The 25,718-nt window shown below is 44.3% G+C and overlaps 2 protein-coding genes across 7 annotated transcripts in view; one reads left to right on the top strand and one right to left on the bottom strand.

The window, feature by feature from the left end:
- Positions 1–1,581: 1,581 nt before the first annotated feature.
- On the bottom strand, positions 1,582–25,306 carry RAD51AP1 (RAD51 associated protein 1). Of its 2 annotated transcripts, XM_053252768.1 has the most exons (9): positions 24,924–25,306; positions 22,842–22,891; positions 21,375–21,501; positions 20,274–20,383; positions 16,163–16,237; positions 8,687–8,752; positions 3,982–4,155; positions 3,283–3,399; positions 1,582–2,668 (listed from the first exon to the last, which is right to left on the bottom strand). In XM_053252768.1, the coding sequence occupies exons 1-9, from the start codon at positions 24,941–24,943 to the stop codon at positions 2,541–2,543; spliced, it is 867 nt and encodes a 288-aa protein (XP_053108743.1). In that variant the 5' UTR covers positions 24,944–25,306; the 3' UTR covers positions 1,582–2,540. The 2 variants fall into 2 exon arrangements, with proteins under 2 accessions (XP_053108743.1, XP_053108744.1); XM_053252769.1 differs by lacking the exon at positions 8,687–8,752 and having other exon boundaries at positions 24,924–25,302.
- Positions 25,030–25,718, top strand: part of C5H12orf4 (chromosome 5 C12orf4 homolog) — a 31,652-nt gene continuing 30,963 nt past the window's right edge. Inside the window, exon 1 of one of the 5 annotated variants that reach the window (XM_053252751.1) lies at positions 25,030–25,182. Coding sequence is in view for 1 of the 5 variants with exons in the window: in XM_053252750.1 (XP_053108725.1) it covers positions 25,441–25,448 (8 nt within the window). In the remaining 4 variants the exon portion in view is untranslated. Of the gene's footprint in view, positions 25,183–25,214; positions 25,512–25,718 lie in introns of those variants that run through there. The other 4 variants (XM_053252754.1, XM_053252752.1, XM_053252750.1 and 1 more) reach the window with 4 other exon arrangements.

The raw sequence follows: 25,718 nt of genomic DNA, 5'->3' as shown, positions 1-25,718 counted from the left end.
TTCTGTAAAGCATCAATTTACCAAATGACAATATAGCAAATCAATTTGTTTAACATGCAAAATTAATCAGTAGTCTAAAAGCATAAATCACTGATTTATACACATCTCTCACTACCTAAATTGCAGATCCAGTCCACTTCATTATTTTTAAGGACAAGTTACTCTCTTACAACAAATTATAGTTAAAATACAAGTAGGTTGCTGAATCATTTACAACCAAATGCTTTCATAAAATGTGTCCTTAGGGGCTAACTCCTCACTCTCGAGACAGGAGGAAGAAAGATTTTGCTTATGGGAGTTATTTTAAAAAAAATCAAATTTCATTCTTCATTAGTTTTTGTGTCTAAAGATCTTGTCCATATATTTGTCTGTCTGTGGGAACAGTATTTGTGCTGTCACAAAAATCATCACTTTTATTTCTTGATTCATCTGCTTTTGTTCCTATTGCTTTCAGTAGGGGAACCACCTCCACTTCTGCCTGCAATGTTGCCATTTTCCTGCCAAGGCCTCCCTGAAACAGTTTCTCATGTGCTGTTATATTGCTCCCTTTATTCTGATACTAGGAAAGAACTCATATTCCCTCTGTTAGAGCAATTCGCAGGAAGAGCTGACTCCTTTTGTTTGAATTTCTGTCTTGAGGATCAAGATAATGAGGTTACTAAGGACAAAGATTTTGTTTAAGGTCTAATTCTTAGGAGCTATTGTTTTGTCCTGATTATCACATATTATATTACTGTTGGCATATTTTACTTTTAATCTTGTTTTAACCTTTGTATGTTCTCTGTATGGCCTGTGGCTGTAATAAATTGGTTGATTGATTTTCCAGCCAATACACATGAAAATTTCAGGTATTGGAGGATTCCTCCAATGGATCATATCTGCCAAACTGCATACAAATAGCATCAAAAGGACTCATTTTAAAAGGATATTAAAATGGACATAAAGACAGCTTAACTGCAGTCTAAAATTAATGCTAAACAAACTTACAAGCATGGCAGAGAGACATCCAGATAACCCCCAAATAGATGAGAAACAAGTAAAAGATGGGAATAAGTGGGGTTGGGAGTGGTGAGGAGCTGTGTTTTTCAGACAAGCATCCAAGGCAAGAACAAACATCATACATAAGCGCCAATATACAGGAAAGACAGGGAAATACATGCAAAGTGGCAGATTAGTGAAAAGCAGATTTTAAATTTAAATGAGCTGCTTCAGATGAAGAAAAGACAAGGCATCCAAACACACTGCACCTACTCTCAACCTGCTGGTAAAAGTTGTATTTCAGCACAAGGGCATTTTGAAGTACGTTCATTATAAGTTTTGCTAGCTTCAGCCGAACTCCTTGATTCAACTACAATGCAACTTCTTTGGCTTCTCCCCCAGCACAAAGAGGGAAAGGTTATGTATGAATGCTGAGCCACAGCTCATTTTACTCATGTCTGTGAACTGCTATGTTGTAAATATCTAGCCCCACAGGGACACAACAATACTCTATAAGAGCAACCACTTTTCTTAGCAGCAAAGTTGTAACTGAACCAATTGCTTTTCATGCTCAAGGAGTCAATAATGTGAACTAAGAAAGACTTAAAACAAACAGCAACTCTTTAATGTAACGTATTTTAAAAGAGAGAAATGGCTAACAGATTTTTGCCATTTCTAAAAATATTTTATTTCACTTTCTTTAAAAAATCACAGTTATACATAATATACAGTTATCAAATCCACACCTCAGTGCAAGTATCAGTTATTACAAAGATCTGAACTATATTAAATGGTTTAGGTCATTAAAAAAACAGCATGAGCTCTTGAAAACAACACTGTTTATATGATCTATCAGAAGAAAGAACATTCCAAACCATGCTGACCACACAAATGGCACCCACGCATGTGCAGACACCATGTGCATGCTGACGGCGCACAAAGAAGGGGAGCTTTTGGGGACCAGCGCCACCCCAGCAGGAAACTGGAAGGGGTGGCGGAGAGCAGGTAAGTAAGTACCTGCTCTCCTTTTTCTTCAAATCCTCTTTTTAATTTCCCTAAAAGTGCTTGAACCACGCTTTCAACTGTGATTCGGGCACATCTCTCCAAGTCATAATCTGAAAGTTGCTTTTAGCTAAATATATAAGTTGCACAACCAAGTACTTCCATGCAGATTACATTGTTGAAGGCTTTTTAAAAAATGCAATTGCAGGACCAAAGGCAACTGGACTGGACTGCTATGAATGGCTACACTTAATGACTTCCCCGAGGCCAGTACCACATAACAAGTGTTAAGTTATCACACATCTACAAAGCTGGTATGAATCTGCCAATGATCAAAACATTTCGGTTACTGTGGGAGGGGTCCGCATATCAATAATATTATTGGAGCATGTTCTAAGCCTCGTAGCTCACGTCTTTAAAAACACAATTTGGATAAATTGCCTACAAAAGGTTCTCCACTTTTTAAAAACAAGAAGAGGTGTGTCCCCCTCCACTGCTGCCAACACCTTTCAGGTACTTTAATTTCAATTTGCAATCCCCTGAAACCATCACCGACACACTCAGCTGCTGGCAAAATTTGGGTGCAGGGGCTTCACCCTTGCCAATTTGGAGAGGCCAAGCCGGAGACCTTGTGTGGGCGATGTCACAGGGACCTTTCCCAGTTGGTTGGCACTGCTTCCAGTTGCAGCTGAAAAGATGTTGGAAAAGGTGCATTTAGAATGATAAGCAGGCTAGAATCTCTATTATTCACACATCATTTTTTCTCCAGAAAAGGGGGAGGGAGAGAGATAATATGACCAGCAGTATTTTACTTTTAGCTAGGGTTCTGCATACTGCATCACATGACACAAGCGTCCATCACAAACTTTAAACTCAATGCACATTTCCAGAGGAGGTTTCATAAGAGTACATTTCATTCACTTAAATATAAGCTGGTTACAGGCTTTAAAAAGCAGGCTCTTGGCATGTCAACTAGACTCACCAAATACAATCAGGCTCCAGTAACCTTAACCCAAGTCTATGCTTAACAGGCAAGTTTTCTTAAAATTATATACATACACACATACATACATGCACACACACACACACACACACTTTGTAGCCTAAATCGCAGCTTAATGAGATGCAGGCAAAACCAGTTTTGGGGATAACCTGTCTTCTCAACAAACTAAATCTAAGATGCGAGAAACTCACAAAAAAGGTTGTATCAGATCCATTGGACTTTAGCATTACAACACAGTGTACAATTTCTAGTACACACAGGTATGAGTACTTCTGTCTCTGAGAAAATTTTAAATATACCTGGTGGTGTCCAATGGGGCTTCTTGACTGCTGAAGGGCTTGATGTTTTCAAAGGCTTTCCAATTGGTTCTGGAAAACTAGATGCTTTCTGCAAAGCTGGCTGAGATTTTACTTGAACTAGTCATAAGAAAGAAAGAAAGAAAGAAAGGACACTTCTAAAAAGATGGCACAGAATTACTATATTAAAGTAACTCAGAAGTCATGTTTAAACATTACAGATGACAAACATTCCTCTCACATTCCCTTTAATGGAAACCAACCAAGATAGCAGTTTTATTCCAGTGAGTTTCCACATTTATATTTCAGTTGGAATTCAAATTCCATATTGCACCGCCATTAGAAACAATGAAATGTAAGAACTGTGCACTTTAATGCGATAGTTTTCAGTGGAAGATATGGATGCAACTTCCCCAGTATTACAGTTCAACAAAACTGACATCAGATGCACAGCAGTGAAACAAAACTCCACAATCAAATCCAATCACATCTTCTCTCCAAAGGAACTTATTTCAAACTGAAAGCTATTGTACTGATCTTGAACCTTAAACCAGAGTATTTTTAAAATCATGGAACAAACACTTTGAACACAGCACTGTTATGGAACTCCTTGAAAACCAGGTGCAGTACTATAAATTGAAGTACTAGTTAGTACAATGTACTCTAACAGGGTTCAGGAAAGGACTAAACAAATTTACTTACCCACATCATTCATTTTCAGTTTGGGTGGCTTCTGTGCTCTCTTTCTGGCTTCAACATTTAACTTCCTTCCATCCTTCCTATTTTCTTTAATTTTCTTCTTCACCACAAATGTATCGTCATCATCTTCTTCTTCTTCACTAAAGCTGGAATCCACCTCCAGTTCTTCAGCTGAAACTAAAGATGCATATGAAAATCAATGGGCAATGTGAGAGGGTACAGTCAAGTGGCATAAATGTTAAAGGTAGCAAGATTTGGAAGTTTTTTTTAACAAGTGAGCAAACTGGTCTAAGAATGCTGTCAAGGGCAGTGCTGACCTTTTAGAAGAGAAAAGTCTGGAGTTCAAGACTGTGTGAGAGCCCTGATAATTACCCAGGAAAAATGCCCAGCTCTTTCTTTCAGATATGTGCAGTTCCTCAGTGAAGAGGGGATGACACTCCGTACATGTTTAAAAAGATATGCACGTGCATACACCACGCACACACACCTCTCGTTTCTGAAGGGGCACAACCACAGATGGGAGAGGATCTAAAACAAGCTTAGAAACACACTTTTCTTCCTTTAACCACACCCAACAATACTTGCTAGAGATCATTTCTACTTATATCACTGGTGAAGAGACAGGCATCCCTTTACTCAGAAACTGATCTACTATTGCCATGTAATTTCCTATTATGCAAGAAAATACAGATTGTGGAACGTAGTCCAAAGCAATTCAAGTTGGCAGTAAAGAACTGTAAATTTTTCTTTACTATAAGTGCTGTTAAGTGTTCCAGCCACAATTGTTGCACTTCCTAATGGATTCATAGTAAAATGCTAACTTTGATTTCTAAATGTTCAGCTCCAAGTGAAATTTTGCAAAAGGGAATAAATCTATACAAGTGTAAGGAAACTCTTGTTTGTTATCCCTAACTAAATTCAAATCGGCTTGCATCAGAAGCAAAGACAGGTTTAGAAATAAAGCTGAAACAAAAGTAAACCAAAGATTCTTTATTTCCTGTGGATTCATTTCCCCCACAAACCTTATACAGCAGCAAAAAACAATTCATTGTTAATATTTTAGGAAAGTGATTTGTCTCTTAAGAACTGTGAACAGAAGAAAGTTTACAAAAGGCGATTTGTCTGTCCCTTCCTCCACACTGCAGCCCTGTGTCCCCTGACAAGTCACTTCTGGGTCATGAGACCTTTGGGAGCAGGAAGACAAGAGGCTACAGGGACTGCCAAGAGATTGGGAAATCTATCGAAATTGGACAAAAGCATCTCCCATAAGCATTTTCTCATATCAGTAGTTATTTGCCTTTACCTGTACTGCCCCGGGACAACACTGTACACTGGGGTATTCAAGATTATTATTATTTAAAATATTTACATACCGCTTTTCAAAAATCCCCAAAGCAGCTTACATAGCAAAAGGTATGAGGCAATGGCTCCCTGTCCCAAAAGGGCACACAATCTAATTCCACCCCTCTGCCCACCAACAGAGAAGACATCAACAACCACTGGAGATAAGCTATGCTAGGCTGAATAGGGACAACTGTTCTCCTCCTGCTAAATGTAAGTGAACCACCACCTTTAAAAATGCCCCATTAGTGGGGATAGGTGATACTGGTCAAAGGTGTACACACATTGCATCTGCTGCTGCCTCAGAGCCAAGATGCCTCTAAATACCACTTGCAGGGAATAATAATAATATAAACTTTATTTGTTAGCCGCTCCATAACAAATTGTTCTCTGGGTGGCTCACAACAAAGGGAAGCAACAGCAACAGACAGGGCCTGCCCTCACCTCTTGCCTGTGGGCTTCTCGGGGGCATCTGGTGGGCCACTGTGTGAAACAGGATGCTGGACTGGATGGCCCTTGGGCCTGATACAATAGGGTTTTTCTTGTATTCTTATAGCTGCATGGTTGGAGACACAGTGGTGCCCAAGCTAACACTGGCAGTACTGCTGCCTCTTCTTCACCAATGCCCTCTGCTCCTTAGCTGAGACAATGGGACCTGAGATAATGCAGTCTGCTGCTGCTATTTCTGCAGCCTGACTGATGCCTGTGTTGGCATTACTGAAGTCTACTGCAGAAGTCATCCTGTCGTTATTGTCTCCATTCCTCTGTTCTATGCTTATCGAAGCTGGAGAAACAGTTCTCTCGCGTGTCGTCCCTCCTTGCCTTTGAGCAATGGTGGTCCAAATCACAGCAAGGTCCTCACTGATGGGGTGCAGATAATCTAACCTATTCCTCTACAGATTTCTTGACTTGTGCAGTAACTCATCCTGCTGCTGCCTCTCTTGCAGATGCCGCAAGCATCTTTCTGTGAACCTTGGCGTCCAGACCCATCTGCTACTGCGCTTCATTCCTTCAAGTCATTCACTTACAGCCTCCGCTGCTGTGGAATATAATAACCCACGTCAGTTCAGAGGACAGAATGCTATGTGTACACACACACCCCACTCCAAAATCTATAGCTGTAGCTGCTCACGTAAGGCAGGCATCTAACCATTTGGGGATGGGAGCATATTCATCAGATGGACATAAGGAAGAACAGAGCTGGGGTCCACTTGACTAGAGATATTTAGATGAACAGTAATGGCTGGAAGGGCAGGTGCAGTATCTTGAGTAGGATTAATCAGAGTCGGGACAAGAATGCATCCTACTTACAAGGTGAGTATGATGACAGACAGCATATTGCTGGTCATAACTCATCACCATTCTGCAAGTTCTTGTATGCCAAGGAGTCCCCCCTTTGACAGATCTATGCCCCCTTCCTTCTGCAAAGGGACCATTACTACTTAATGGCCTGTGTGAGTCTTGGAATATTGCACAAATGGCAATATCACTCCCCTTGCTCACTGTCATTGAATGAGTAATGGGGAGGCCCAACAGGTCAGCTTTAAAATAATTTCCCAGGATATGTAGCACCAATGTAAGATGCAGAAAACATCCAAACTCACTCTGATGGTGTTTTGGACATGAGATCAGTGATCATTTGTGTCCTAATGAGAGCTGCCAGGGATCAGAGCTGCCAGGCAAAATAGAGGGAGAGAGCACACACTCTAAAAAGCTTGCAGTTCTGAGGCAGAGAGATGTGAAGGAAGGGGAAATGGAGGGAGAAGGTAAGGATGGACAGCAAGACAAGTGGATATTCCTCTCTCATCAATGGAGTCCCTAGATGCAAACTACTGTTTAGAACAGTAGATCAAATATTTAGAAATACATGGAGGTTCTCTGTGCAATGAGTTTTTCCTTTAAATGCCAACAATTGTAGTAGAGCTGCCAGAAGAGCCTCATTTAGTGTATTTTATAGACAGCCCGTACATGTGTACTTGAAAGCAAGTCTCAGCAATTTTTAAGGAGCATACTCCCAGGTATGCACACATAGAATTGCCACCTCTGATGAATATCATCAGGAGTCAGTGTCTATGGTAGAGAACAGCTAAAACCAAGGAACTGTTACTATATTTGAAATACATAAGCTTTCCCAAGTCCCTCTTAAACAGAGACCTGTAGTCAAAATGGGAGGAGAGATGGTCTATGGGAGGAGAGTTAGTCTTGTGGTAGCAAGCATAAATTGTCCCCTTTGCTAAGCAGGGTCCACCCTGGTTTGCATTTGAATGGGAGATTACATATGTGAGTACTGTAAGATATTCCCCTTAGGGGATTGGGCCGCTCTGAGAACAGCATCTGCATGCAGAAGGCTCCAAGTCACCTCTCTAGCATCTCCAAGAGAGTGCTGAGAGAGACTCCTGCCAACAATCTTGGAGAAGCCACTGCCAGTCTGTGTAGACAATGCTGAGCTTGAGCGAGATGGACCAATGATCTGACTCAGTAGAAGGCAGCTTCCTGCGTTCCTTTGTTCCAAAATGGACAAATAACTTTTGCACAAAATCAGAGATCCATTGAAGGATCTCAGGTGCAATAAATCTGGTTTCTGTACAACATTTGAATATTTACCCCCAGATTATTGCTTATCCATACCTTCCTAGCACAGACAGCCACTGATCTTTGTTTGAGAAACTGCTTCTGGTAGACTACATTCACTCATGCCACAAGCATGGCATCAGGCTTTAAGCCATCACATTAATCTTACTTTAAGAAATAGTGGCCTGTCAAACCATCAAGTGTAAAAACATCTCTCCAACAGAGAATTGACATATGTAAGAAACACACATCTCGCATTGTGCACAGATATTATCAGTGTGTGTTGTTATAACCAAGCTCCTAGTAAAAAATGTCTGATATATTCACAAGTGGGAAAGAGAATAGCTGCAAACATTTTAGTCTAGAAGCGTGATCATTTTTGAAGAAGAGAAACAGCAATGTGTACATTACCATTGACAATGCCTGAGTTTACACAAACTTATCACTCAAACTGAAAAAAGAGATGTGGTCTAAAAATATCTACAAAATGGCTGCAGTATCATAGTTGCATTTGGTTGCACAGTTATTTATCCCTACGGTATTCATTGTGTTGGAAATGTTTGGTGAGTGGATGGAGCACGTTTGTTCAGGAGCCAGTGGAGGTGTATTTGGCACATAAGCAAGGTTGGAGTTTTCACTGTGGGACGGCATTTGGGAGCAAGTGATTGGAGAGGGGATGTTTGGGGACAGAGCAATACTTGGGTAGCCAGTCAAGATGATATCTATGGGCCCTTTCATATACCCATATAAATAGTGGTAGCTCAATAAAGTGTCATAGTGGCTGATACACACTCACCATCCTGGGATTGCTCATCATGAGTGCTGGACTGAGATTGTGCTCTGGGTTGGTCAGCTTCCATACCTATGGTCAGACAACACAGAGCATTATAGTACTACTCAGAAATGTCACTTAGTACAACTGAGTTATTTAAGATATAAGTGGCAAACATGCACAATATATGGCATACCTACCGTTCTCTCCAGTTCCGGAAGGCCAAGTACACCCTGCATATCCAATAGTCAGGCCACGGAAAGATCACGACATGCAAGTCCAAGTTCACGAAGAGGGAGTTCTGTGCCATGTACATTACTGCAGCAGACACCATACAATGCACATTGCTCTTATGGAAATGTCATTCAATTTCTTTGAACAGTGTTCTGTAGTCTGTATGCAATGTCCAAGTGCACCCACTTCCAGCTTCCATACTTCCAGCATTCTTTTCTTGCTGAAACAGCAGCTCTTATGCAGCTACAACTCACTGAGTACTGAGCAAACTCCAAGTAGAGATCAACAAGAGCACTCCTCCTCTTTGAGCCAGTTTGTATACACACACTTCTAACTGCAGACCAACTGGTATTTCAACCATGTCAGTAGTAGTGGAAGAATCTGTTTCATCTTTTGTTGCCCTTGCCCAGTCCCATTCCTCATCTGAGGAGACATCACCCATAATAATACATAAATTTCTTCCCCGCTTCCCCCCCCCCCCACACACAACGCTTTTCTATAAATATTTATCCAAAGCGGTTAAGCAGTTTGAAAATAGCAAACAACCCACCAAAAAGAACTAAGAGGACAAAGGCAGTAGAGTAAAATACAAGACCAACATTAAAAATTTTCAATTAAAAGTCAGCCTGAACAAGAGAGTTTAAGGCTTGCTTAAAACTCCCAAGTGTGGGGAGTAAGGAGTTCAATGGATGCAGCCACTATTGAAAATACTTAGTCTCTGCAATTTCGATCTGTGTCTGTAACAGACCAAAGAGCAGAGCCTGAGATGAAGATCTTATGGACAGAGAAGGTACATATAGGCAAAAGCAGTCTTGAAAGTAACTTGGCACCAGACCATACATGGCTTTAAAGATGACAATCAGCACCTTGAACTGTGCCCCAAAATGCACCTCTAACCAATGTAATTGGCTCAAGAAAGGGGGAAAAAATCATTATGATTCACACCTCTCAGCAGTCTCACAACCATATTCTATACCACCTGAAGTTTCTGGACTGTTTTCAAGGGCAGCATCAAATAAAGGACATTGCAGTAGTCAAATCTAGGCATTACCAATGCAGGGATTACCAAAGGTGGATCTGATTTCTCTAATAGGGCTGCAGTTGGCAAATCAGCTGAAGCCAATCAACGGCATTCACAGCCACTGCCGTCACTTGGCATCCAGGGTCAGTTCAGGATCCAAGATCATCCTCAAGCTGCAAACTTGCATCTTCAGGAAGGAATGCAACCCCATCCGACGTTAGATGTAATCCTCTATCTATCCAGGTTAATGGCACCTCCATCTTGTCTGGTTTGCTGCCATCATTGATACTGCATCCAGACCCTGGTTCTGGGTTTCCAGTGCTTCTCTAGAACTAGTTGGTGGAAATGAGCTGGGTATCATCTGCCTATTGATGACACCACAGCCCAAACCATTGGATAACCTCATGTAGCAGCTTCATGTAGATGCTGAACAGCATGGGAGATAAAGTAAAAGCCCTGTGGAACCCCATATCCCAATGCCATGAGGCAGAGCTAAAGTGCCCCAGCATAATCTTATGGGTCTGGCCCACTAGGAGGGATTGGAGCCACTGTAAACAGTCCCTCAAATCCAACTCCAGCTAACCAGCCCACAAGGATACCACGGTCAATGGCAACTGCAGCCACGTCCAAGAGTAACAAGGCCACACTCTCTGTATCTCCTGCCGTAGGTCATCCACCAGGACAACCAGGGCAGTTTTTGCCCCATAACCAGGTCTGAAGACAGATTGAAGAGGATATAAATCAACATTTCTCAACCTTTTTCAAACCAAGGCACACTTGCATAAGGAACTGGGGTACACTACACCCCAACATACATGTCACACCATATTTATTTATTTTCTCCAGCCTAGCAGCATGCATTGTTGCAGGACACAAATAGCTCAGCTCCCACAAACCATCACAACAATTCAGTGTGTACCACTCTTAGGAATATAGGAACACAGGAAGCTGCCATATACTGAGTCAGACCATTGGTCTATCTAGCTCAGTATTGTCTTCACAGACTGACAGCGGCTTCTCCACGGCTGCAGGCCTATCAGCCCTATCTTGGAGAACTAAGAGAGGGAACTTGAAACCTTCTGCTCTTCCCAGAGTGGGTCAATCCCGAGGGGAATATCTTACAGTGCTCACATGTGGTCTCCCATTCATATGCAACCAGGGCAGACCCTGCTTAGCTAAGGGGACAAGTCATGCTTGCTACCACAAGTCCAGCTCTCCTCTCCTCCTCTTGTCACTCTTGTCTCACTCTGAGGAGATTCTCATGATCAGCAAAAAGCTGGGTAAGGGAGCCTAGCTTGCTTTTTGCTGATCATCTGCTGCCACAGGAGTTGTGCAGCTCCCGGCAGCAAACCCTCCTAATTCCCCCTCCCCTTAGCCAAAGTTAGCGGAGCAAGCACTCTGCTAACCCCATCATTTTGATCGTGTATTGCCACGGTGCGGCTGTGCGCCGTGGCAACACACAAGGAGACCCTTGGCAGGAGGCTGAAACAAGCCTCCCAACCCTGGGGGTCTCTCCAGGATGCCCCACACGCTCACGCAGGGCATCTTGGAACTTCTGGGTGCTGCATGGCCCCAAATCCCCGCCAGCTCCATGATGGGGCTGTCTGGGGATCATCTGCGGGGAGAGCGGGCTAAGTCCACTCTCCCCGCAAACCCTCTGAAGGTGGGTATCACCAATCGTGAGACTTGCCTCTCTGAGTCAGCTCTAATAGTGGGGAGTTTGAGACTTGGAGACAGTGAGTTAGTTTGGCATACCAGCTGGGAAACGCTGATCTAAATGGATGGACATAGTGAAAAGGGAAGTCAGCACAGCGGTGTCAAAGGCAGTCAGAAATGAGAAGCAAGCCAGGAGGGAAACCAGAGGGCAGAACTCGGGGATCAAAGCAGATCAAGAAGCAAGCCAGGATTCAAGAGGGAAGCCAGATCAAGCAAACAGTGAAAGACAAAAATGCACCAGACACAAGAAAACCTTGTAACTGAAGTAAAGCCAATGCCAAAACTGGATGCATTTATTGTTCTGCTCTCTGGAAGGTGGCCAATGGAACTGGTGTGTGTGTGGCTGAACAAATAAAACAGCAACAGCAGTACTCTGCAGAGGCACTGCACATACATTCACAGAACAGTGTGGCTTGGTAGTGTTGCCCAGGTGCATGCTGCTTGAGCTTGTATAAGCTTTGTAAAACTCACTTGCTGAGTAATTTGAGCTGCTGAGCCACAACCCTCCAGCCCTTTACTGAACAGCTGCCATGCATGGAGTACTGAGGCTTAGAATTATAGCCATATTGCGCAATATTGTTATGGCATTGACAAAGCTGTGAGGGGTGGGGCCATAGCTCAGTGACAGAGCATCTGCTTTGCATGCAGAAGGCCCCACATTCAACCCCTGGCATCACCAGGTATTGCTGGGAAACTCTGGAGAGCCACTGCCAGTCAGTGTGTAGATGATACTGCGTTAGATGGACCAACGGTCTGACTTAGGATAAGGCCGTTTCCCATGTGTTCCTATGGATTTGAAGGCAAAATTGCAGGACTGTATCAGCTGACGGGGATATACAGTATTCCCAGAGATAACAAGGAATGCTGTAGCCATTATCATATGGACAGGAGAAGCATTGATCAATTCCATGAACTTCTGAGGCTTCAGTTAAGACTAGGAGAAACATTCCTGGAGTTCAAATAATGCACATTGGACTACAAGTACTGGCTCCTTTTCAGGAACTTACTGGAAATGGCATGCAGCGTCCACAGTCCTTGGTGAACAGGTGTTCTATTAAGTTCCTTAAAAGGATGGTGGCACATATAAATGAGTTAAACACTCTCCTCACCGAAGGGGAGGAAAGGAAGCATAGAAATGGGAATTTAATGAGATACCAGGGTTTTCTAATGATGAAAGGCTTATATGTGTCTATAATTCCTCCAGTGGACAGAGTACATGCAAGCTATTCACCTTTGCAGTATACTGTGAAAGGGATTTGCACTGAACTGCGCCTCTGCAGTTCGAAGGCAGCGAGGGAGGGTCCACTCACCCCTCCCGCTGCTACCCCCCACTGACAGTGCTATTTGTTCCTAAAAACCTTCAGGGCGGCAGCATACCTCCCTGCCGCCCCGTTGCCCTCATCAGCTGCAAGTACCAGGCGTGTGTGTGCCCATTGCATGCGTGCGCACGTCAGATGGGCGCAGGCGCACCCAGTAATTCCGGCCACTTCCGGCTGATGAGGGCAATGGGGCAGCAGGGAGGTATGCTGCCGCTCTGAAGGTTTTTAGGAACAAATTGCGCCAGCAGGGGAGAAGCGGTGGGAGGGGTGAGTGCACACTCCCCCGCCCTTAAAGTGCCAACACTCGGGGCCTTCAAACTTCAAACCTGCCCCGTAAAAGGTCCTCCAAACAGGTTCATGGACATCCTTACACTGTGTTAGTAGGAGCACATATAGATTTGACACAAAGCACCTCTCCAGTTCCGTGTGATGGAGGATACTGTCATGATGCAGACTTCTACTCAGAAGAGTCAGAGGAGGAACGGGAGGACTTGCCTGCTAGTGAGGGCTCAGAGGCACAGCAACAGGATTTGGCAGGGAGACCAGACTCTGGAGCTGAGGAATCGGAACAGCTGCCAGACATGAATCCTGATCAGGAGCAGGCTGGGATTTCACCTGTCTTGAGAAGACGTCTCAAAAGGAAAGCTCAGTGGGAGACACGCAGGCGCAGGAGATCACAAGAGAGGAAGCAGAAGTGTTGACTCAGGGAAGCCTGATTGGCTGCTGGTTCTCTTGAGCCATATATCAAGCAGTCTGTGATTTCTACCAATGCTGTTAGCAACTTTCCCTGACCGCGGACCGTGTTCTATTTTCAATTCTCAACTTTTCCAAGTTCCAGTTTGCCCTTGTTCTGTTCTTTCCTGCTCTGTGTTCTTGTTCCGTTAATTCCTTGCTCTGGTGTCCTTTGTTCTTTTTCATTCCTTGCTCTCTTGTGTTCTTTTCAGTTATTACTCAGTTATTGTTAGAGGTGTGTACCTAGTTCAGGGGACTTGATTCATTTACTATTTTCTTTGTGAGCCTTTTGTTTTTCTTCGTGCAGCTTCGGTGCTACTTTCTGTTAACTCACAAGGGGAGTGCTGAAGGGGGTTGTAAATCCTGTTGGATTAGCTGAGCTAACAGATTTACGACAGATACTTACTTAACTTTACTTAACATACTATTGAGGTAGCATTTGCTTCTAGAAGTTGAAAATGGTTATATTATTTTAAACAGCTGGCAAAGAAGTTGCCATGTATAATAAGCAAATAGTTAGAATGAAATGCCATTCTAATTCAATGAATCATTGGAGTCTTTTTTATATTAAAAAATGCAGTGAGTGTGTTTTGATACTCTTCTGAGAGCCAGCATACTGTAGTGGTTAGTGTTGGACTAGGACCAGGAAGACCCGAGTTTGAATTTCCATTCAACCATGAAACTCACTGGGTGACTCTGGGCCAGTCATGTATCTCTCAGCCTAACCTATGTCACAGGGTTCTTGTGAGGATGAATATAAGCACGTACACCACTCTGAGCTCCTCAGAGGAAGAGCAGGATATAACTGTAAAAATAAATAAATAAAATATTTTGCAGATATGGGCATCATGTATATCTCCAGGAAACCTTGTACACTTGTGCATTATTAGTCCATGCAAGTTGCAACAACGTGTAAATTTAAAATGTGGAAATTTTTGTGGTTCCAGTAAGCAATACTACTATATCATACTACAATTACAATTTCTGATGTAGTGATATTTAACTATGTATATGTGCATGTGTGCAAATAGTTTACATGGTAAAGTCAACACACGTGCAACAAAAAGCAAACATTGATTATCTATATATATAATTCTCTAAAGTGTACCCGTGGCTAATCCCATGTGCAGCAACTCTCATGAGAGTTTGTGAGCAGAAGCACCTGATTGGGCAGTGAGGATTCCATATGCAGATAGGGAGGAGGAGCCTGTGGTACCATGGTGATTGGGCAGTGGGGATTCCATATGCAGATGGGGGGAGGAGCCTGTGATGGTTAAGGTCAACTGGAATGCAACTGTTACTGTTTGGAAGATGTTCTTAATTGTAGAAGAGAGGAATCTAGATATAAAAGGATAGTGGCCAGGGGTCTGCGAAGAGAGGGATCGTGAGGGAGGGAGGAGCCCCTTCAGGAGAAGGAGGCTGCGTTTGTGTGAATTAGATGAGGAAACAAGATGAAGAAGATCTGTTAACTCCGGGAGGAAGAGAGAGAAGGGAGGGGAAGAAAGGCAGAGGGGAAGAGTGAGTGTAGGAGAGAAAAAGAGAAAAAGAAGGGAGGGGAAGAGAGAAAGAAGGAATGGCGAGGAATGGGCCCGAGCCTGACAGCAGCCTGAGGAGAACGAGTGGCCATAGCTGTGGCGGCAGCAAGGAAGCGCCCAGTCAACCACTGCTGCTGTTTGGGGCTACTGAAGCCATTGGCGGAGGGAGGGAGGGAGGCAGGCAAAGGATAGGCCCGGGCCTGTAGGCGGCCTGAGGGCAACAAGTACCCATGGCGGTGGCGGCAGCGAGGCAGGGCCCAGTCAACCACTGCTGCTCCTGTGGGGAGGAGCAGGAGCGGGGCTCTGGTAAGGAGGTCTCTGGAGTTAGTGGGCTGCAGCTTGGCCAATAGGCACCAGCAATGCTGCAGCTGCGACCAAGAGGGGTGGGAGGATGGAGTAAAGGGATGGAGGAGTGACCAAGTGGTGTGAAGGGAATGGAAACAACGGGTTGGAAGAGGAGGAGCAGGCGTGCGGCTCAGTTGAGGGTGGAGAGATCTCTAAGGTGAGGGAGGTTGTGGCAGGGGGTGAGGGGAGCAATCAAGTACTAGCACGCAGATGCTCTGTGAGGGTTATGCTAGTAAAAATAATTACACTTACTCAAATACGCTCCACAGGTATGCTAGGGCACCATATGAGCCACTTTTTCAGAAATTGAGAGGAGCTTGTGTAGTAGCATGATGTGTTGCTTTAACCATTACCTAATTATGTTATTGCAGTACCACTAGTGCAAGATCTTCTGCTAGCAACAACTAGTTGGGAACAGAGGTTACTTTCTTTGTGAAATAACCTTGCACTACATCCTTATGCAAGTGCTGCAGCAGTAACTAGCAATACTAGTGCAAGTCTAGTCTGGACGCAACCCACTGTTAATTTTCATGTACTAGTTTTAAAAAACTTCTGATATTTGTTCATAAATATAGAGGTACCAATATAAAAAATTTACCTGAGACTTCACCGCAGCTTGATAGTACACCACTATCTCTGCTTTCCATTGCAACGTATTTACATGTTTCATCATCTGTTAAAAAAATGAGCAGAATGCCAGTTCACAGATATTATTTTAATATCATCAGCATATTGCAAGCACATTTAATAATTGCCCATGTCAATTATTTTACAGGAACATAAAAGAGTGTCTGTTGCTCATTTTATGAACATTGTCACAGCTCTACGTCACTAGACATTTTCTATCATTGCAGTTATATTATGACAGTATTAAGACAGGATGTCAATTGCCCCATTTTTGTTAGGGGTGTGCACGGAACCGGCTGGCCCGGTTTGAGTCCGAACTGGATTCAAACCAGACTGAGCCAGTTCGGTCCGGCACCCCTTTGACATCCCCCCGCCGCCCGGTTCGGTCCAGGGGGGTATGCAGCACTTTTTAAAAAAAACCTTACCCCTTTGGGGGAGTTGTTGGAGGTGGCAGGGGGACCATTCAAGTACTGTGTGACCCAGGACACGCAGAGGCCAATTGCATAGGTGCGGCAGCCTGCAAAATGGCTGCCACAGAGGAGGATGAAGGCCCGAGTGGCCCAAAGAGCCGGCCAAACGGGCCAGTTTGGACTGCAAGGGAGGTCGGCAGGGGGAGGGGGAACCTATGTGGACCAACCCTTGGCTGCCTCCAACAACTCCCCCGAAGGGGGTAAGGTTAAAAAATTTTTTTTAAAAAAAAAGGTCCGCGAACCCCTGAACAGTCGGGCAGTCCGGGGTCAGACAAAACAGGATGGTTCAGTTCGACCCCGAACTGTCGAACTGAACAGGTTCGACATCGAATGCGTCGGACCTGTTTGCACATCCCTAGTTTTTCTATTTATGTAACCCATTTAATCAATTAGCTTCCCTGGAAATCAATGTAGGAGAGGGAATTTGAGAAAAGCTGATCTTCCAAGGCAGGTTGCAAAAATTCCAGGGCAGTTGAAAGAGGAAATGAGGATTCCAAGTGAGTTAAATCTGTAAAGTAGTTTAATATTGATTTTATTTATTTTATTTAACATATTTTTATACCACCCAAAACGTACGTCTCTGAGTGGTTTACAACAAAAACAGAAAAGTTAAAACATTAGTTAAAACAGATAAATGACTCCCCCCCCCAAAAAAAAATTAAAACACTGGTTAAAATAAATGACAGCAAAAAGTTAAACCATTACAACAATTTAAAACCTTAAAACAATACTAGCCGACCCCGCACACAGCATCTGTGCACTCTTTGGGGCCGGCTGTTCCTCCCTCCCCCCCCACCTCCTGCATCGGTCTCTCTTGCCCTCGCCCCCTCCAACCCCACGCTCTCTTGCCCTCCCCCTGTTCTGTTCCTCCCCTCCCTCCCCACCACCACCCGCACAGAGCATCTCCAACCAGCGCTGCAGCTGCTCCTCACGGGGCGGCAGGTGGCCAAGAAGGGCCCCACCACCGCCGTTCCTCCTCCCGGGCGGCAAACAGAGAAGCCCCACTGCCCGTTTCCCTCCCGCCCCAGCCTCCAATAGGCACTGGAGCTGTGCCCCGCCGCCCATTTCCCTCCCATCCCAGGCTGCAACAAGTGTTGGGGCTTCACCCCCACTGCCTATTCCCCACTCACCCCCGCCAGGGTCACCCGAGCCAGGACCAGTCCATCCCGCTGCCTCCTCTTAGCCCAGGCCGCTGCTGCAGCTGCAGCTGGGCTAGGCCCACTGCGGCTGCCGCCACCGCCTCATGAGCCCAAGTGCCTTTCCACTCATGCAAGGTTTTTTTCCCCTTTTTAACAACTGACTCTACCTTGTCTAGGTCTCTGGTCTTGGACCATAACAAATAAATCTAATCTAATTACAATCTGAACTTCATCTTGGTCTGGCAGCCTGGCCCCAAACCCCAGAAAACTGATATCAACTAGAATGAAAGCTGGTAAAAACTCCTAGAAAACTATGATTCATATATACAGGTGGCCCTCGTTATTTGTGGAGGTTCCTTTCCTGCCAATTTCTGCAGATAATGAAATCTTAACCCTATGGAGATTGGAGGGTTAAGTTCCTAAGCACAATGAAGAGTGCTGAAAATCGCAAGAAAAAGCAGGAGGCGGAAGAAATAAGCACAGTACCTTGCTCTCCAAAAATACTCCCCAAACTTCCAAATCCTCAGATTTCGGGGGGTGTTGGGGGTGTTAGCAGAAAAGAGCCACAAAATGGCTCAGTGCTACAAAATGGAAATGACATCAGAAGTTATTTCTGGCCACTCAAGAACCATGGATAGGCAAAATTGCCCCGCGAATAAAGAAACTGGGTCCCTACGACCCAACTGAGGATACACAGAACTGCGGGTGCCGGGAGTGTGGGTAACAAGGGCCATCTGCGCATGTGCACACACATGCATATATATATATATATATATACACACACACACACACACACACACACACACACACTAGCCTAACCAACGCAGAGCATCTGTGCACTAGTACTTGATTGCTCCCCTCACCCCCTACCACAGCCTCTCAACTGAGAGATCACTCCACCCTCACCTGTACCGCACTCCTGATCCTCCTCTTCCATCCCGTTGCTTCCATCCCCCTCATCCCTCTTGGTCACAGCTGCAATGTTGCTGGTGCCTATTGGCCAAGCTGCAGCCCCCTACTACAGAGACCTCCCCATCCTCACCTGAGTCCCGCTCCTGCTCCTCCCCACAGGAGCAGCAGCAGCAGATGACCGGGCCCTTCCTCACTGCCACCACTACCATGGACACTCGTTCCCCTCAGGCCGCAGACAGGCCTGGGCCCGTTCCTTGCCTGCCTGCCTCCCTCCGCCAATGGCTTCGGTAGCCCCAAACAGCAGCAGTGGTTGACTGGGCCCTTCCTTGCTGCCACTGCCATGGCCACTCATTCCCCTCAGGCCGCTGACAGGCATCCCTTGCCCTTCCTTCTTTCTCTCTTCCCCTCCCCATCTCTCTTTTCCACTCACTCTACACCTTTCTTCCCTTCCCTTCTTTTTTTCTTTCCCTTCCTCAGTTAATAGATCTTGTTCATCTTGTTTCCTCATCTAATTCACACAAAGGCAGCCTCCTTCTCTTGAAGGGGCTCTTTCCTCCCTCATGACCCCTCTCTTTGTTGATCCCTGCTCTCTATTCTTTTATATGTATAGATTCCTCTCCTCTACAATCAAGAACATCTTCCGACCAGTAACAGGCACATTCCAACTGTCCTTAAGCATCACAGGTTCCTCCTCCCTATCTGTATATGGAATCCCCACTGCCCAATCAGATGCCTCTGCTCGCGAACTCTCACAAGAGCTGTCACACACAGGATTAGCCAGAGGTATGCCTTAGAGAATTAGATAGATAGATATGAACATAGCTCAGAAGAAAAATAGATTTACTCTGGCCAAAGTTGCTACACAACAAAACTCCTAATTGATTAACAATACACTAATGCAGGCTTGACCAATATTCTTTGGATTTAGGAACCAGACAGTGGACACTTGACAAAATTACCAGACTTAGTGAAGGATACTGAGGAGGGGGAGGGTAAATGGGTTCTCTTTATCCTCCTTACAAGTACCGTACTTAGAAGAGAAACAGGGCTGCTTGTGGCAAAGATATTTAAACAACTCCATCTCTGAAAATCCTACTCAAGGTGCCAGAGTTAAATTTCTAGGAGCCATGGCTAGATTTGTCAAGCCCGGCACTTAATACATGCAAATGCACTAATAGATATAATACAATGTATTAATATGTTGCACAAAAAGCAATCTATTTCTCAAATATATAAACTTTGTTTTTAAAAAGACTGATTTTATAAAATCCAATTTTTCCCTAAGCAAGACACTATTTTTCCCCAAGGAAAACACCATTGTAAATTTTTGTCCATCACTGCTTGTTAGTGATGTTTTGCTGAAGATGTCATTATAGTCTGCATCTTCTTTAAACCAGATGTGATGAGGTAGAGATGGAAGAAACAGTAGCAGCAACATATTGAGGGAAATGTGTAGTTTCGTCCTAAGTGCAGCTTAACCTATGTAAGAAATAAAACAAGCACTTCTAGGACCTTTCAACAGGGAGAAGCACAAGAAAAAATTTCTATTGCAAAACGTTACCTTGTTCCTTCAAGTCTTCTATTTTACAGTTGTCTAAAGATGGTTCATCCACTGACAATGCTAAGGCAACTTCCAAGTGTCTCTGGTAAACTTTGTCATCCAAGGTGACCCTGAAACAATTCCAAAGACAATACAGTAAATCTTAGAAACATTTCCAATACAGCTGTTTGCTAAATTTCTCATCACTAAGAAAACAAGATGCTGACACAGAATCTGAAACTCTGGTTTTATATGCTGGCTAAGGAACCCTTGGCTAACCTTAGCCATAAAACAGCAAACAAAACAGCAGCATTAGCTTGGCCATGGAGGGTCTGGCTCTTGTTTTCATCTTCTTCTTCCTCATTATTATTATTTTGTTTGCCTTTATTCAGGCAAAAAGACTAACCTTTTGTGTACAGTTTATTTAATAGCTTTGTCTGAATAATAATAATAATAATAATAATAATAATAATAATAATAATAAAGAGACATAAAATATTATGTCTATTAGTAGTGCCAATGAATCACTTAACAGCAGTTAAGGCAAGTGAGGTGAATTTCCTCCAGGAATAGGAGGGAGCTCATATCTCTAAAGCTGATTCCCAATTTCTTAACAGCAGCTACAAGGGCATCAGTGTTACATCTTTTTAAGGAGGCTTTTTAATGCTTTTATAGATAGATAGATAGATAGATAGATAGATAGATAGTTCTTTAGCTTTTTATAATTTTCAGTTTTTAGCTTTTAAAATAACCTTTAATTTTAACCTAATAATGATTGTGGTTTTTAATTGACAACTTCTTTGTTTAATTTAGTTAATTTTATTACTTTTATTGTATCTTGTATCTATCTTATTGTTGTGAGCCGCCATGAGCAGTAGTGCACTAGAGGGGCAGGGTATAAATATTTTAAATAAATAATAATAAATATCTGTACTAGCTTAGTATCGTTGTCAGGCACATTAACAAATCTAAAATAAACTCATGCCAGACCACATTCATACTCACAACAATTATTATTAGGAGGAGCAATGATAAATTTAATAGTGATACATCCTGCTCTATCCAGTAAACTTGGAGCAGCTTACATATTAATATCTTCCACATGATCTTGCTTTACCTTACCTTTTGATTGGTGATCTTTTCTGTAACAGAATCTCCTCTTTGGGGGCCCTCTTTTTCTCCTTTGAGTCAGGGTGCACCCTCTTTGATTTTTTGCTTGATGGTACAGCTATACTTGCAAAATCTTCATCTGTTTAACAAAGGCACGTTAAATTGAAGTGAGCAGCTACTAATGTGAATTCCTTCAATCATCAAGAATCCCACCATTTCACAACACACTTAATTCATAATACAGGTCGCCCTCGTGATCTACGATCCCGACACCTGAGGTTTCATGTATCCACGGTCAAGCAATGGAGATTTCACCTCAGTGTACACGGTTTTAAGAAGGCTTAAAATTACCCTATCCACAGTTCCTAGGTGGCCAGAAATTACTGCTGAGGTCATTTCCGGCCACCATTTTGCTGAAAGGAGCAATTTTGTGGCTCTTCTGTTAAAAATATAAATAAATAAATTCCCATGGTTTTTCATGGGAAATCACCAAAATTGGAGGGGGGGGGATTGCTGGAGACCTGCACAGCATGGTACGTCATGTTATTTCTCTTATTTCTTCTGCTTTTAGCAGTTTTTCAGCCTCCAGGAACCTACCCCCTCAATTCCCATTGCCTCAAGGTCTTGTTATCTACAATTCAGTCATCCGCAGTTGAAGCTGAGAACAGAACTCCCACAGATAATGAGGGCCACCTGTATGTAATTAAATGTTCGAGAGCTTTAATTCTAACATAATCCTAACATGTTAAAAATAGAATACCTATCTAGAAAGGATATGCACGGAAGACATATCTATACATATACAGGAAAGATATGCATAGAATGATATATCTAGAAAGGATGTACACTGTAGAGCAATAACTGAGAGGAAAAGGGGAACGCCCTACATTGCAATAGGGATGTGCACAGAATCGGTTTGGAAGCCCTTTATGGGCCTCCAAACCGGTTCAAATGGTGGCTGGTTCCACCAGGGGGTACATCTTTAAGGGCGGGGTAGGGTGCACTTACCCCTCCCGCCGCATTTCCCCCACTGGCGCTCCATTTTGCTAAAGCCCCTCGGGTACCTCCCTGCCGCCCCGTTGCCGCGTCTCCCAGAAGTATCTGGAAGTATCAGACGCGCCTGCGTGCACCGGGCACGTGCTTATGCATGCAACGTGTGTGCACCCATTCCAAGCGCACAGGCGGGGGAAATGTGGCAGGAGATATAAGTGCACACACCCCCTTAAAGATGTAAACCCCCCCGCTGTCAAACCACCCCCACCCAGTTCTGTGCACATCTCTACTTTGCAATTGCCTCCCCCTACCCAGAAGCACCCATTGCAAGGTGCAAGGACATTTTGCCTCCTTCCCTACCAACTGTCTCCCATTAACTAGCTTCCATTTTAATAAGCCACTAATTTGCACAATTATTCAAATATATTTCCTGAAAATGAACACCCAAACCCTTCTGGCATAGAGGAACTATGGATAATCACATACCGTCATCATCTGCATCACCAAACTGAGAATAATCAACCACTTTCTTATTCCTGAGAGAACAAGATCACAGAACATAATGGTTTATATTTATTTTTTACTTAAATATTTAATATACCGCCCAATCCACAGACTCAGGGTGGTGTACAAAATAAGAACAGCATCTCCAATTTTTTTAAAAAAATTAAAGGGCAAACGCCTGGTGGAAAAAAAATGTCTTCAATAAGGCTTTAAAGGCTGAAAGAAAGGAGGCAGACCGAATGGCGTGGGGGTGGGTGGGCGTGGGCGTGGGGGAGGAGAATTCGAAAGTGAAGGGGCAGCAACAAAGCCCTTCCACGGGCCCTAGTACTCTCTGGATCCTAGTACTCTCTCTGAGAACAGGGACCGAAAGGAGGGCAAACTGAGAAGATCTCACAGGACGGGACAGGACTGGCCAGCAGAGGCGGTCCTGAAGGTAAACAGATGCTGAACCCTGAAGGTGAGAACCGTCATCATCGTTCTCAGCGTTTAAAGGTGAGAACCAGCACTTTGAATTGGACCCAGAAGCAAATAGGTAACCAGTGAAGCAGAAAATCAACTTCATCCAGAACTCTCAAGCTGGGCACATACAACCTTCTCAAAAACCTTAGCAAGGAAGGGAGGTTGGAGATTGGTCAATAATTATCAAGGACCTCAGGATCAAAAGAAGTCTTCTTCAAAAGAGAGCACACCACAGCCTCTTTTAAGGCTGTCAGCACAGACCCCACACAAAGAGAAGAATTCACTAACTCCCAAAGCCAAGATCTTACATTCCCGCGGGTTACTATAAGAAGCCAGGAGGGGCAAGGGTCCAGGCTACAAGTTGCAGCACCCATTAGAAATCAAACAGGGGCGTTAGGGGAGAGGGGGCTCATGTTCATCCCTCTCTCTGGCAGCCCCCCAGCATGAGGGAGGACAATGAAGAAAATAAGGAGGGATGGACTTGGAGGGCCCTCAGGAGCTGGGGCCCCGTGTTCTTTGATTCCTTTCGCTTAATTATAGCTATGCCCCTGAAATCAAAGCATTAACCTATTTAATTGTACTTTAAACAAGTAGCAGTCCTGGAACCAGACATGCACAAAGCCACTTTTTGGAAGTCCAAGTACTGTATACTGCGTCAACCAGATCACCTTTATCCACATGCCTAATGACACTCTCACACAACTCCCAAAGGTTAGTGAGGCAAGATTTGCCCTTGCAGAAGCCATGCTGATTCTCCTTCAGTAAGGCCTGTTCTTTTTGGTCAATGGCTGCTTCTACTTCTAAATCCTGTGGGGTCTCTACTTCACTAAGCAGGGTGAAGGGAAAGACACCAGAACCAGTGGTCTTTATACAGGAGAATGAGCGTTTCCTTCACAAAGGAACAGGCATTGCCTACATCCTCAGGGCCATTATCCCTTTAGGGCATTTTTTTTAAAAAGACTGAAAAAGGTGTCTTTACCCTTCAGGCAAAAGAGGCTTTGCACATTTATGAGGCACTTGTCCTTGAGGTCCGTCCCCCGCATTTTGCTTCAGCAAAGAACTTTGTACATGTGCAGGAGAACTTTGCTGGAACAGGAAAGCTGGTCTTGTGGTAGCAAGCATGACTTGTCCCCTTAGCTAAGCAGGGTCTGCCCTGGTTGCATATGAATGGGAGACTTGATGTGTGAGCACTGCAAGATCTTCCCCTCAGGATGGAGCTGCTCTGGGAAGAGCAGAAGGTTTCAAGTTCCCTCCCTGACTTCTCCAAGATAGAACCAAGATAGGGCTGAGAGAGATTCCTGCCTGCAACCTTGGAGAAGCCGCTGCCAGTCTGTGAAGGCAATAGTGAGCTAGATGGACCTATGCTATAACTCGGTATATGGCAGCTTCCTATGTTCAATGAGCCTTTTCCTTGCCTAGTTCCCCCCCCCCCCCCGAAATAAACTGGGCATCTTCAGAAGTTCTCTTGGGTTCCCTTTTTAAAGATATCGAGGGAAGAAGCTCTGCACATGCTCAGGGCCCGCTGCCTTGTCTACGAATGGCGTGAACTTTTCTCCTCTGCTCCTTCTATCGCACTGGATAAACGAAAGAAGACCACACACCCACCTGCGCGCTGCCCGAGCCATCCTCAGCCGCCGCTCCGCTGTCAGTTTGCAATTCGCGCGCAGAAGGTTGAACAGCGGGAATACTGACGTCAGACGAAGATACGCGGTCAGCCCAGTTAGTAAGACGCATGCGCATACCGCTTGTCAACAGACCCGACCTCCCGAATAGTTAGTATTGCGCCTGCGCGCAGCCAGGCTTAAAGCTAGGTTTTGCTCAAGAGAAAAGGCAGAGTAATAAAGCGCATTCAGAAGGACGAAGGGTGAGCGCAAAAGCGTGTGTGTGTGTTTGTTATTGAGGAGGAGCAGGAAACACTGCTGCTGGCGTATTATTCAACCGGATATGGAGGCCGTCTTAGCGCCCCGAACCCGCTACCGGGTTTCAGTCGCATGCGCATTTCTCTGGCTAGTTGTGGATCGGGTGGGGCGTTTTTAGGCGTTTCTGCTGCCGGAAGTGGTTGTGGAATAGCCCCGGGAACGAAGCTCTGGTGGGAGGAGGAAGAGAAGGCAAGGAAAGAAGGATGTGGGGGTACTCGTTGTCATTCATATCATTTTGACTAGCAGACGTGTTTCTGATATTTGGGTCGTGCGTGTATGTATATGTAGATACTCACACACATGAGACAAGCAGCGTTTATAGATATATATATGTGTGTGTGTGTGTGTGTATTTATGTCAGTCTACCCAGGGTTCAAGCAGAGGAAGTGTTTTTGTTAGAGAATTATGTGAACTGTATACGAAGAGTTCTGTCTGGCTAGACATTCGACATACTTCAACACGCCCCAATAACACTAAATTA

The sequence above is a fragment of the Hemicordylus capensis genome, chromosome 5 (assembly GCF_027244095.1).
Source record: "Hemicordylus capensis ecotype Gifberg chromosome 5, rHemCap1.1.pri, whole genome shotgun sequence".
In the NCBI taxonomy this organism is placed as follows: Eukaryota; Metazoa; Chordata; class Lepidosauria; order Squamata; family Cordylidae; genus Hemicordylus; species Hemicordylus capensis.
This window is presented reverse-complemented; position numbering and strand designations above follow the sequence as displayed.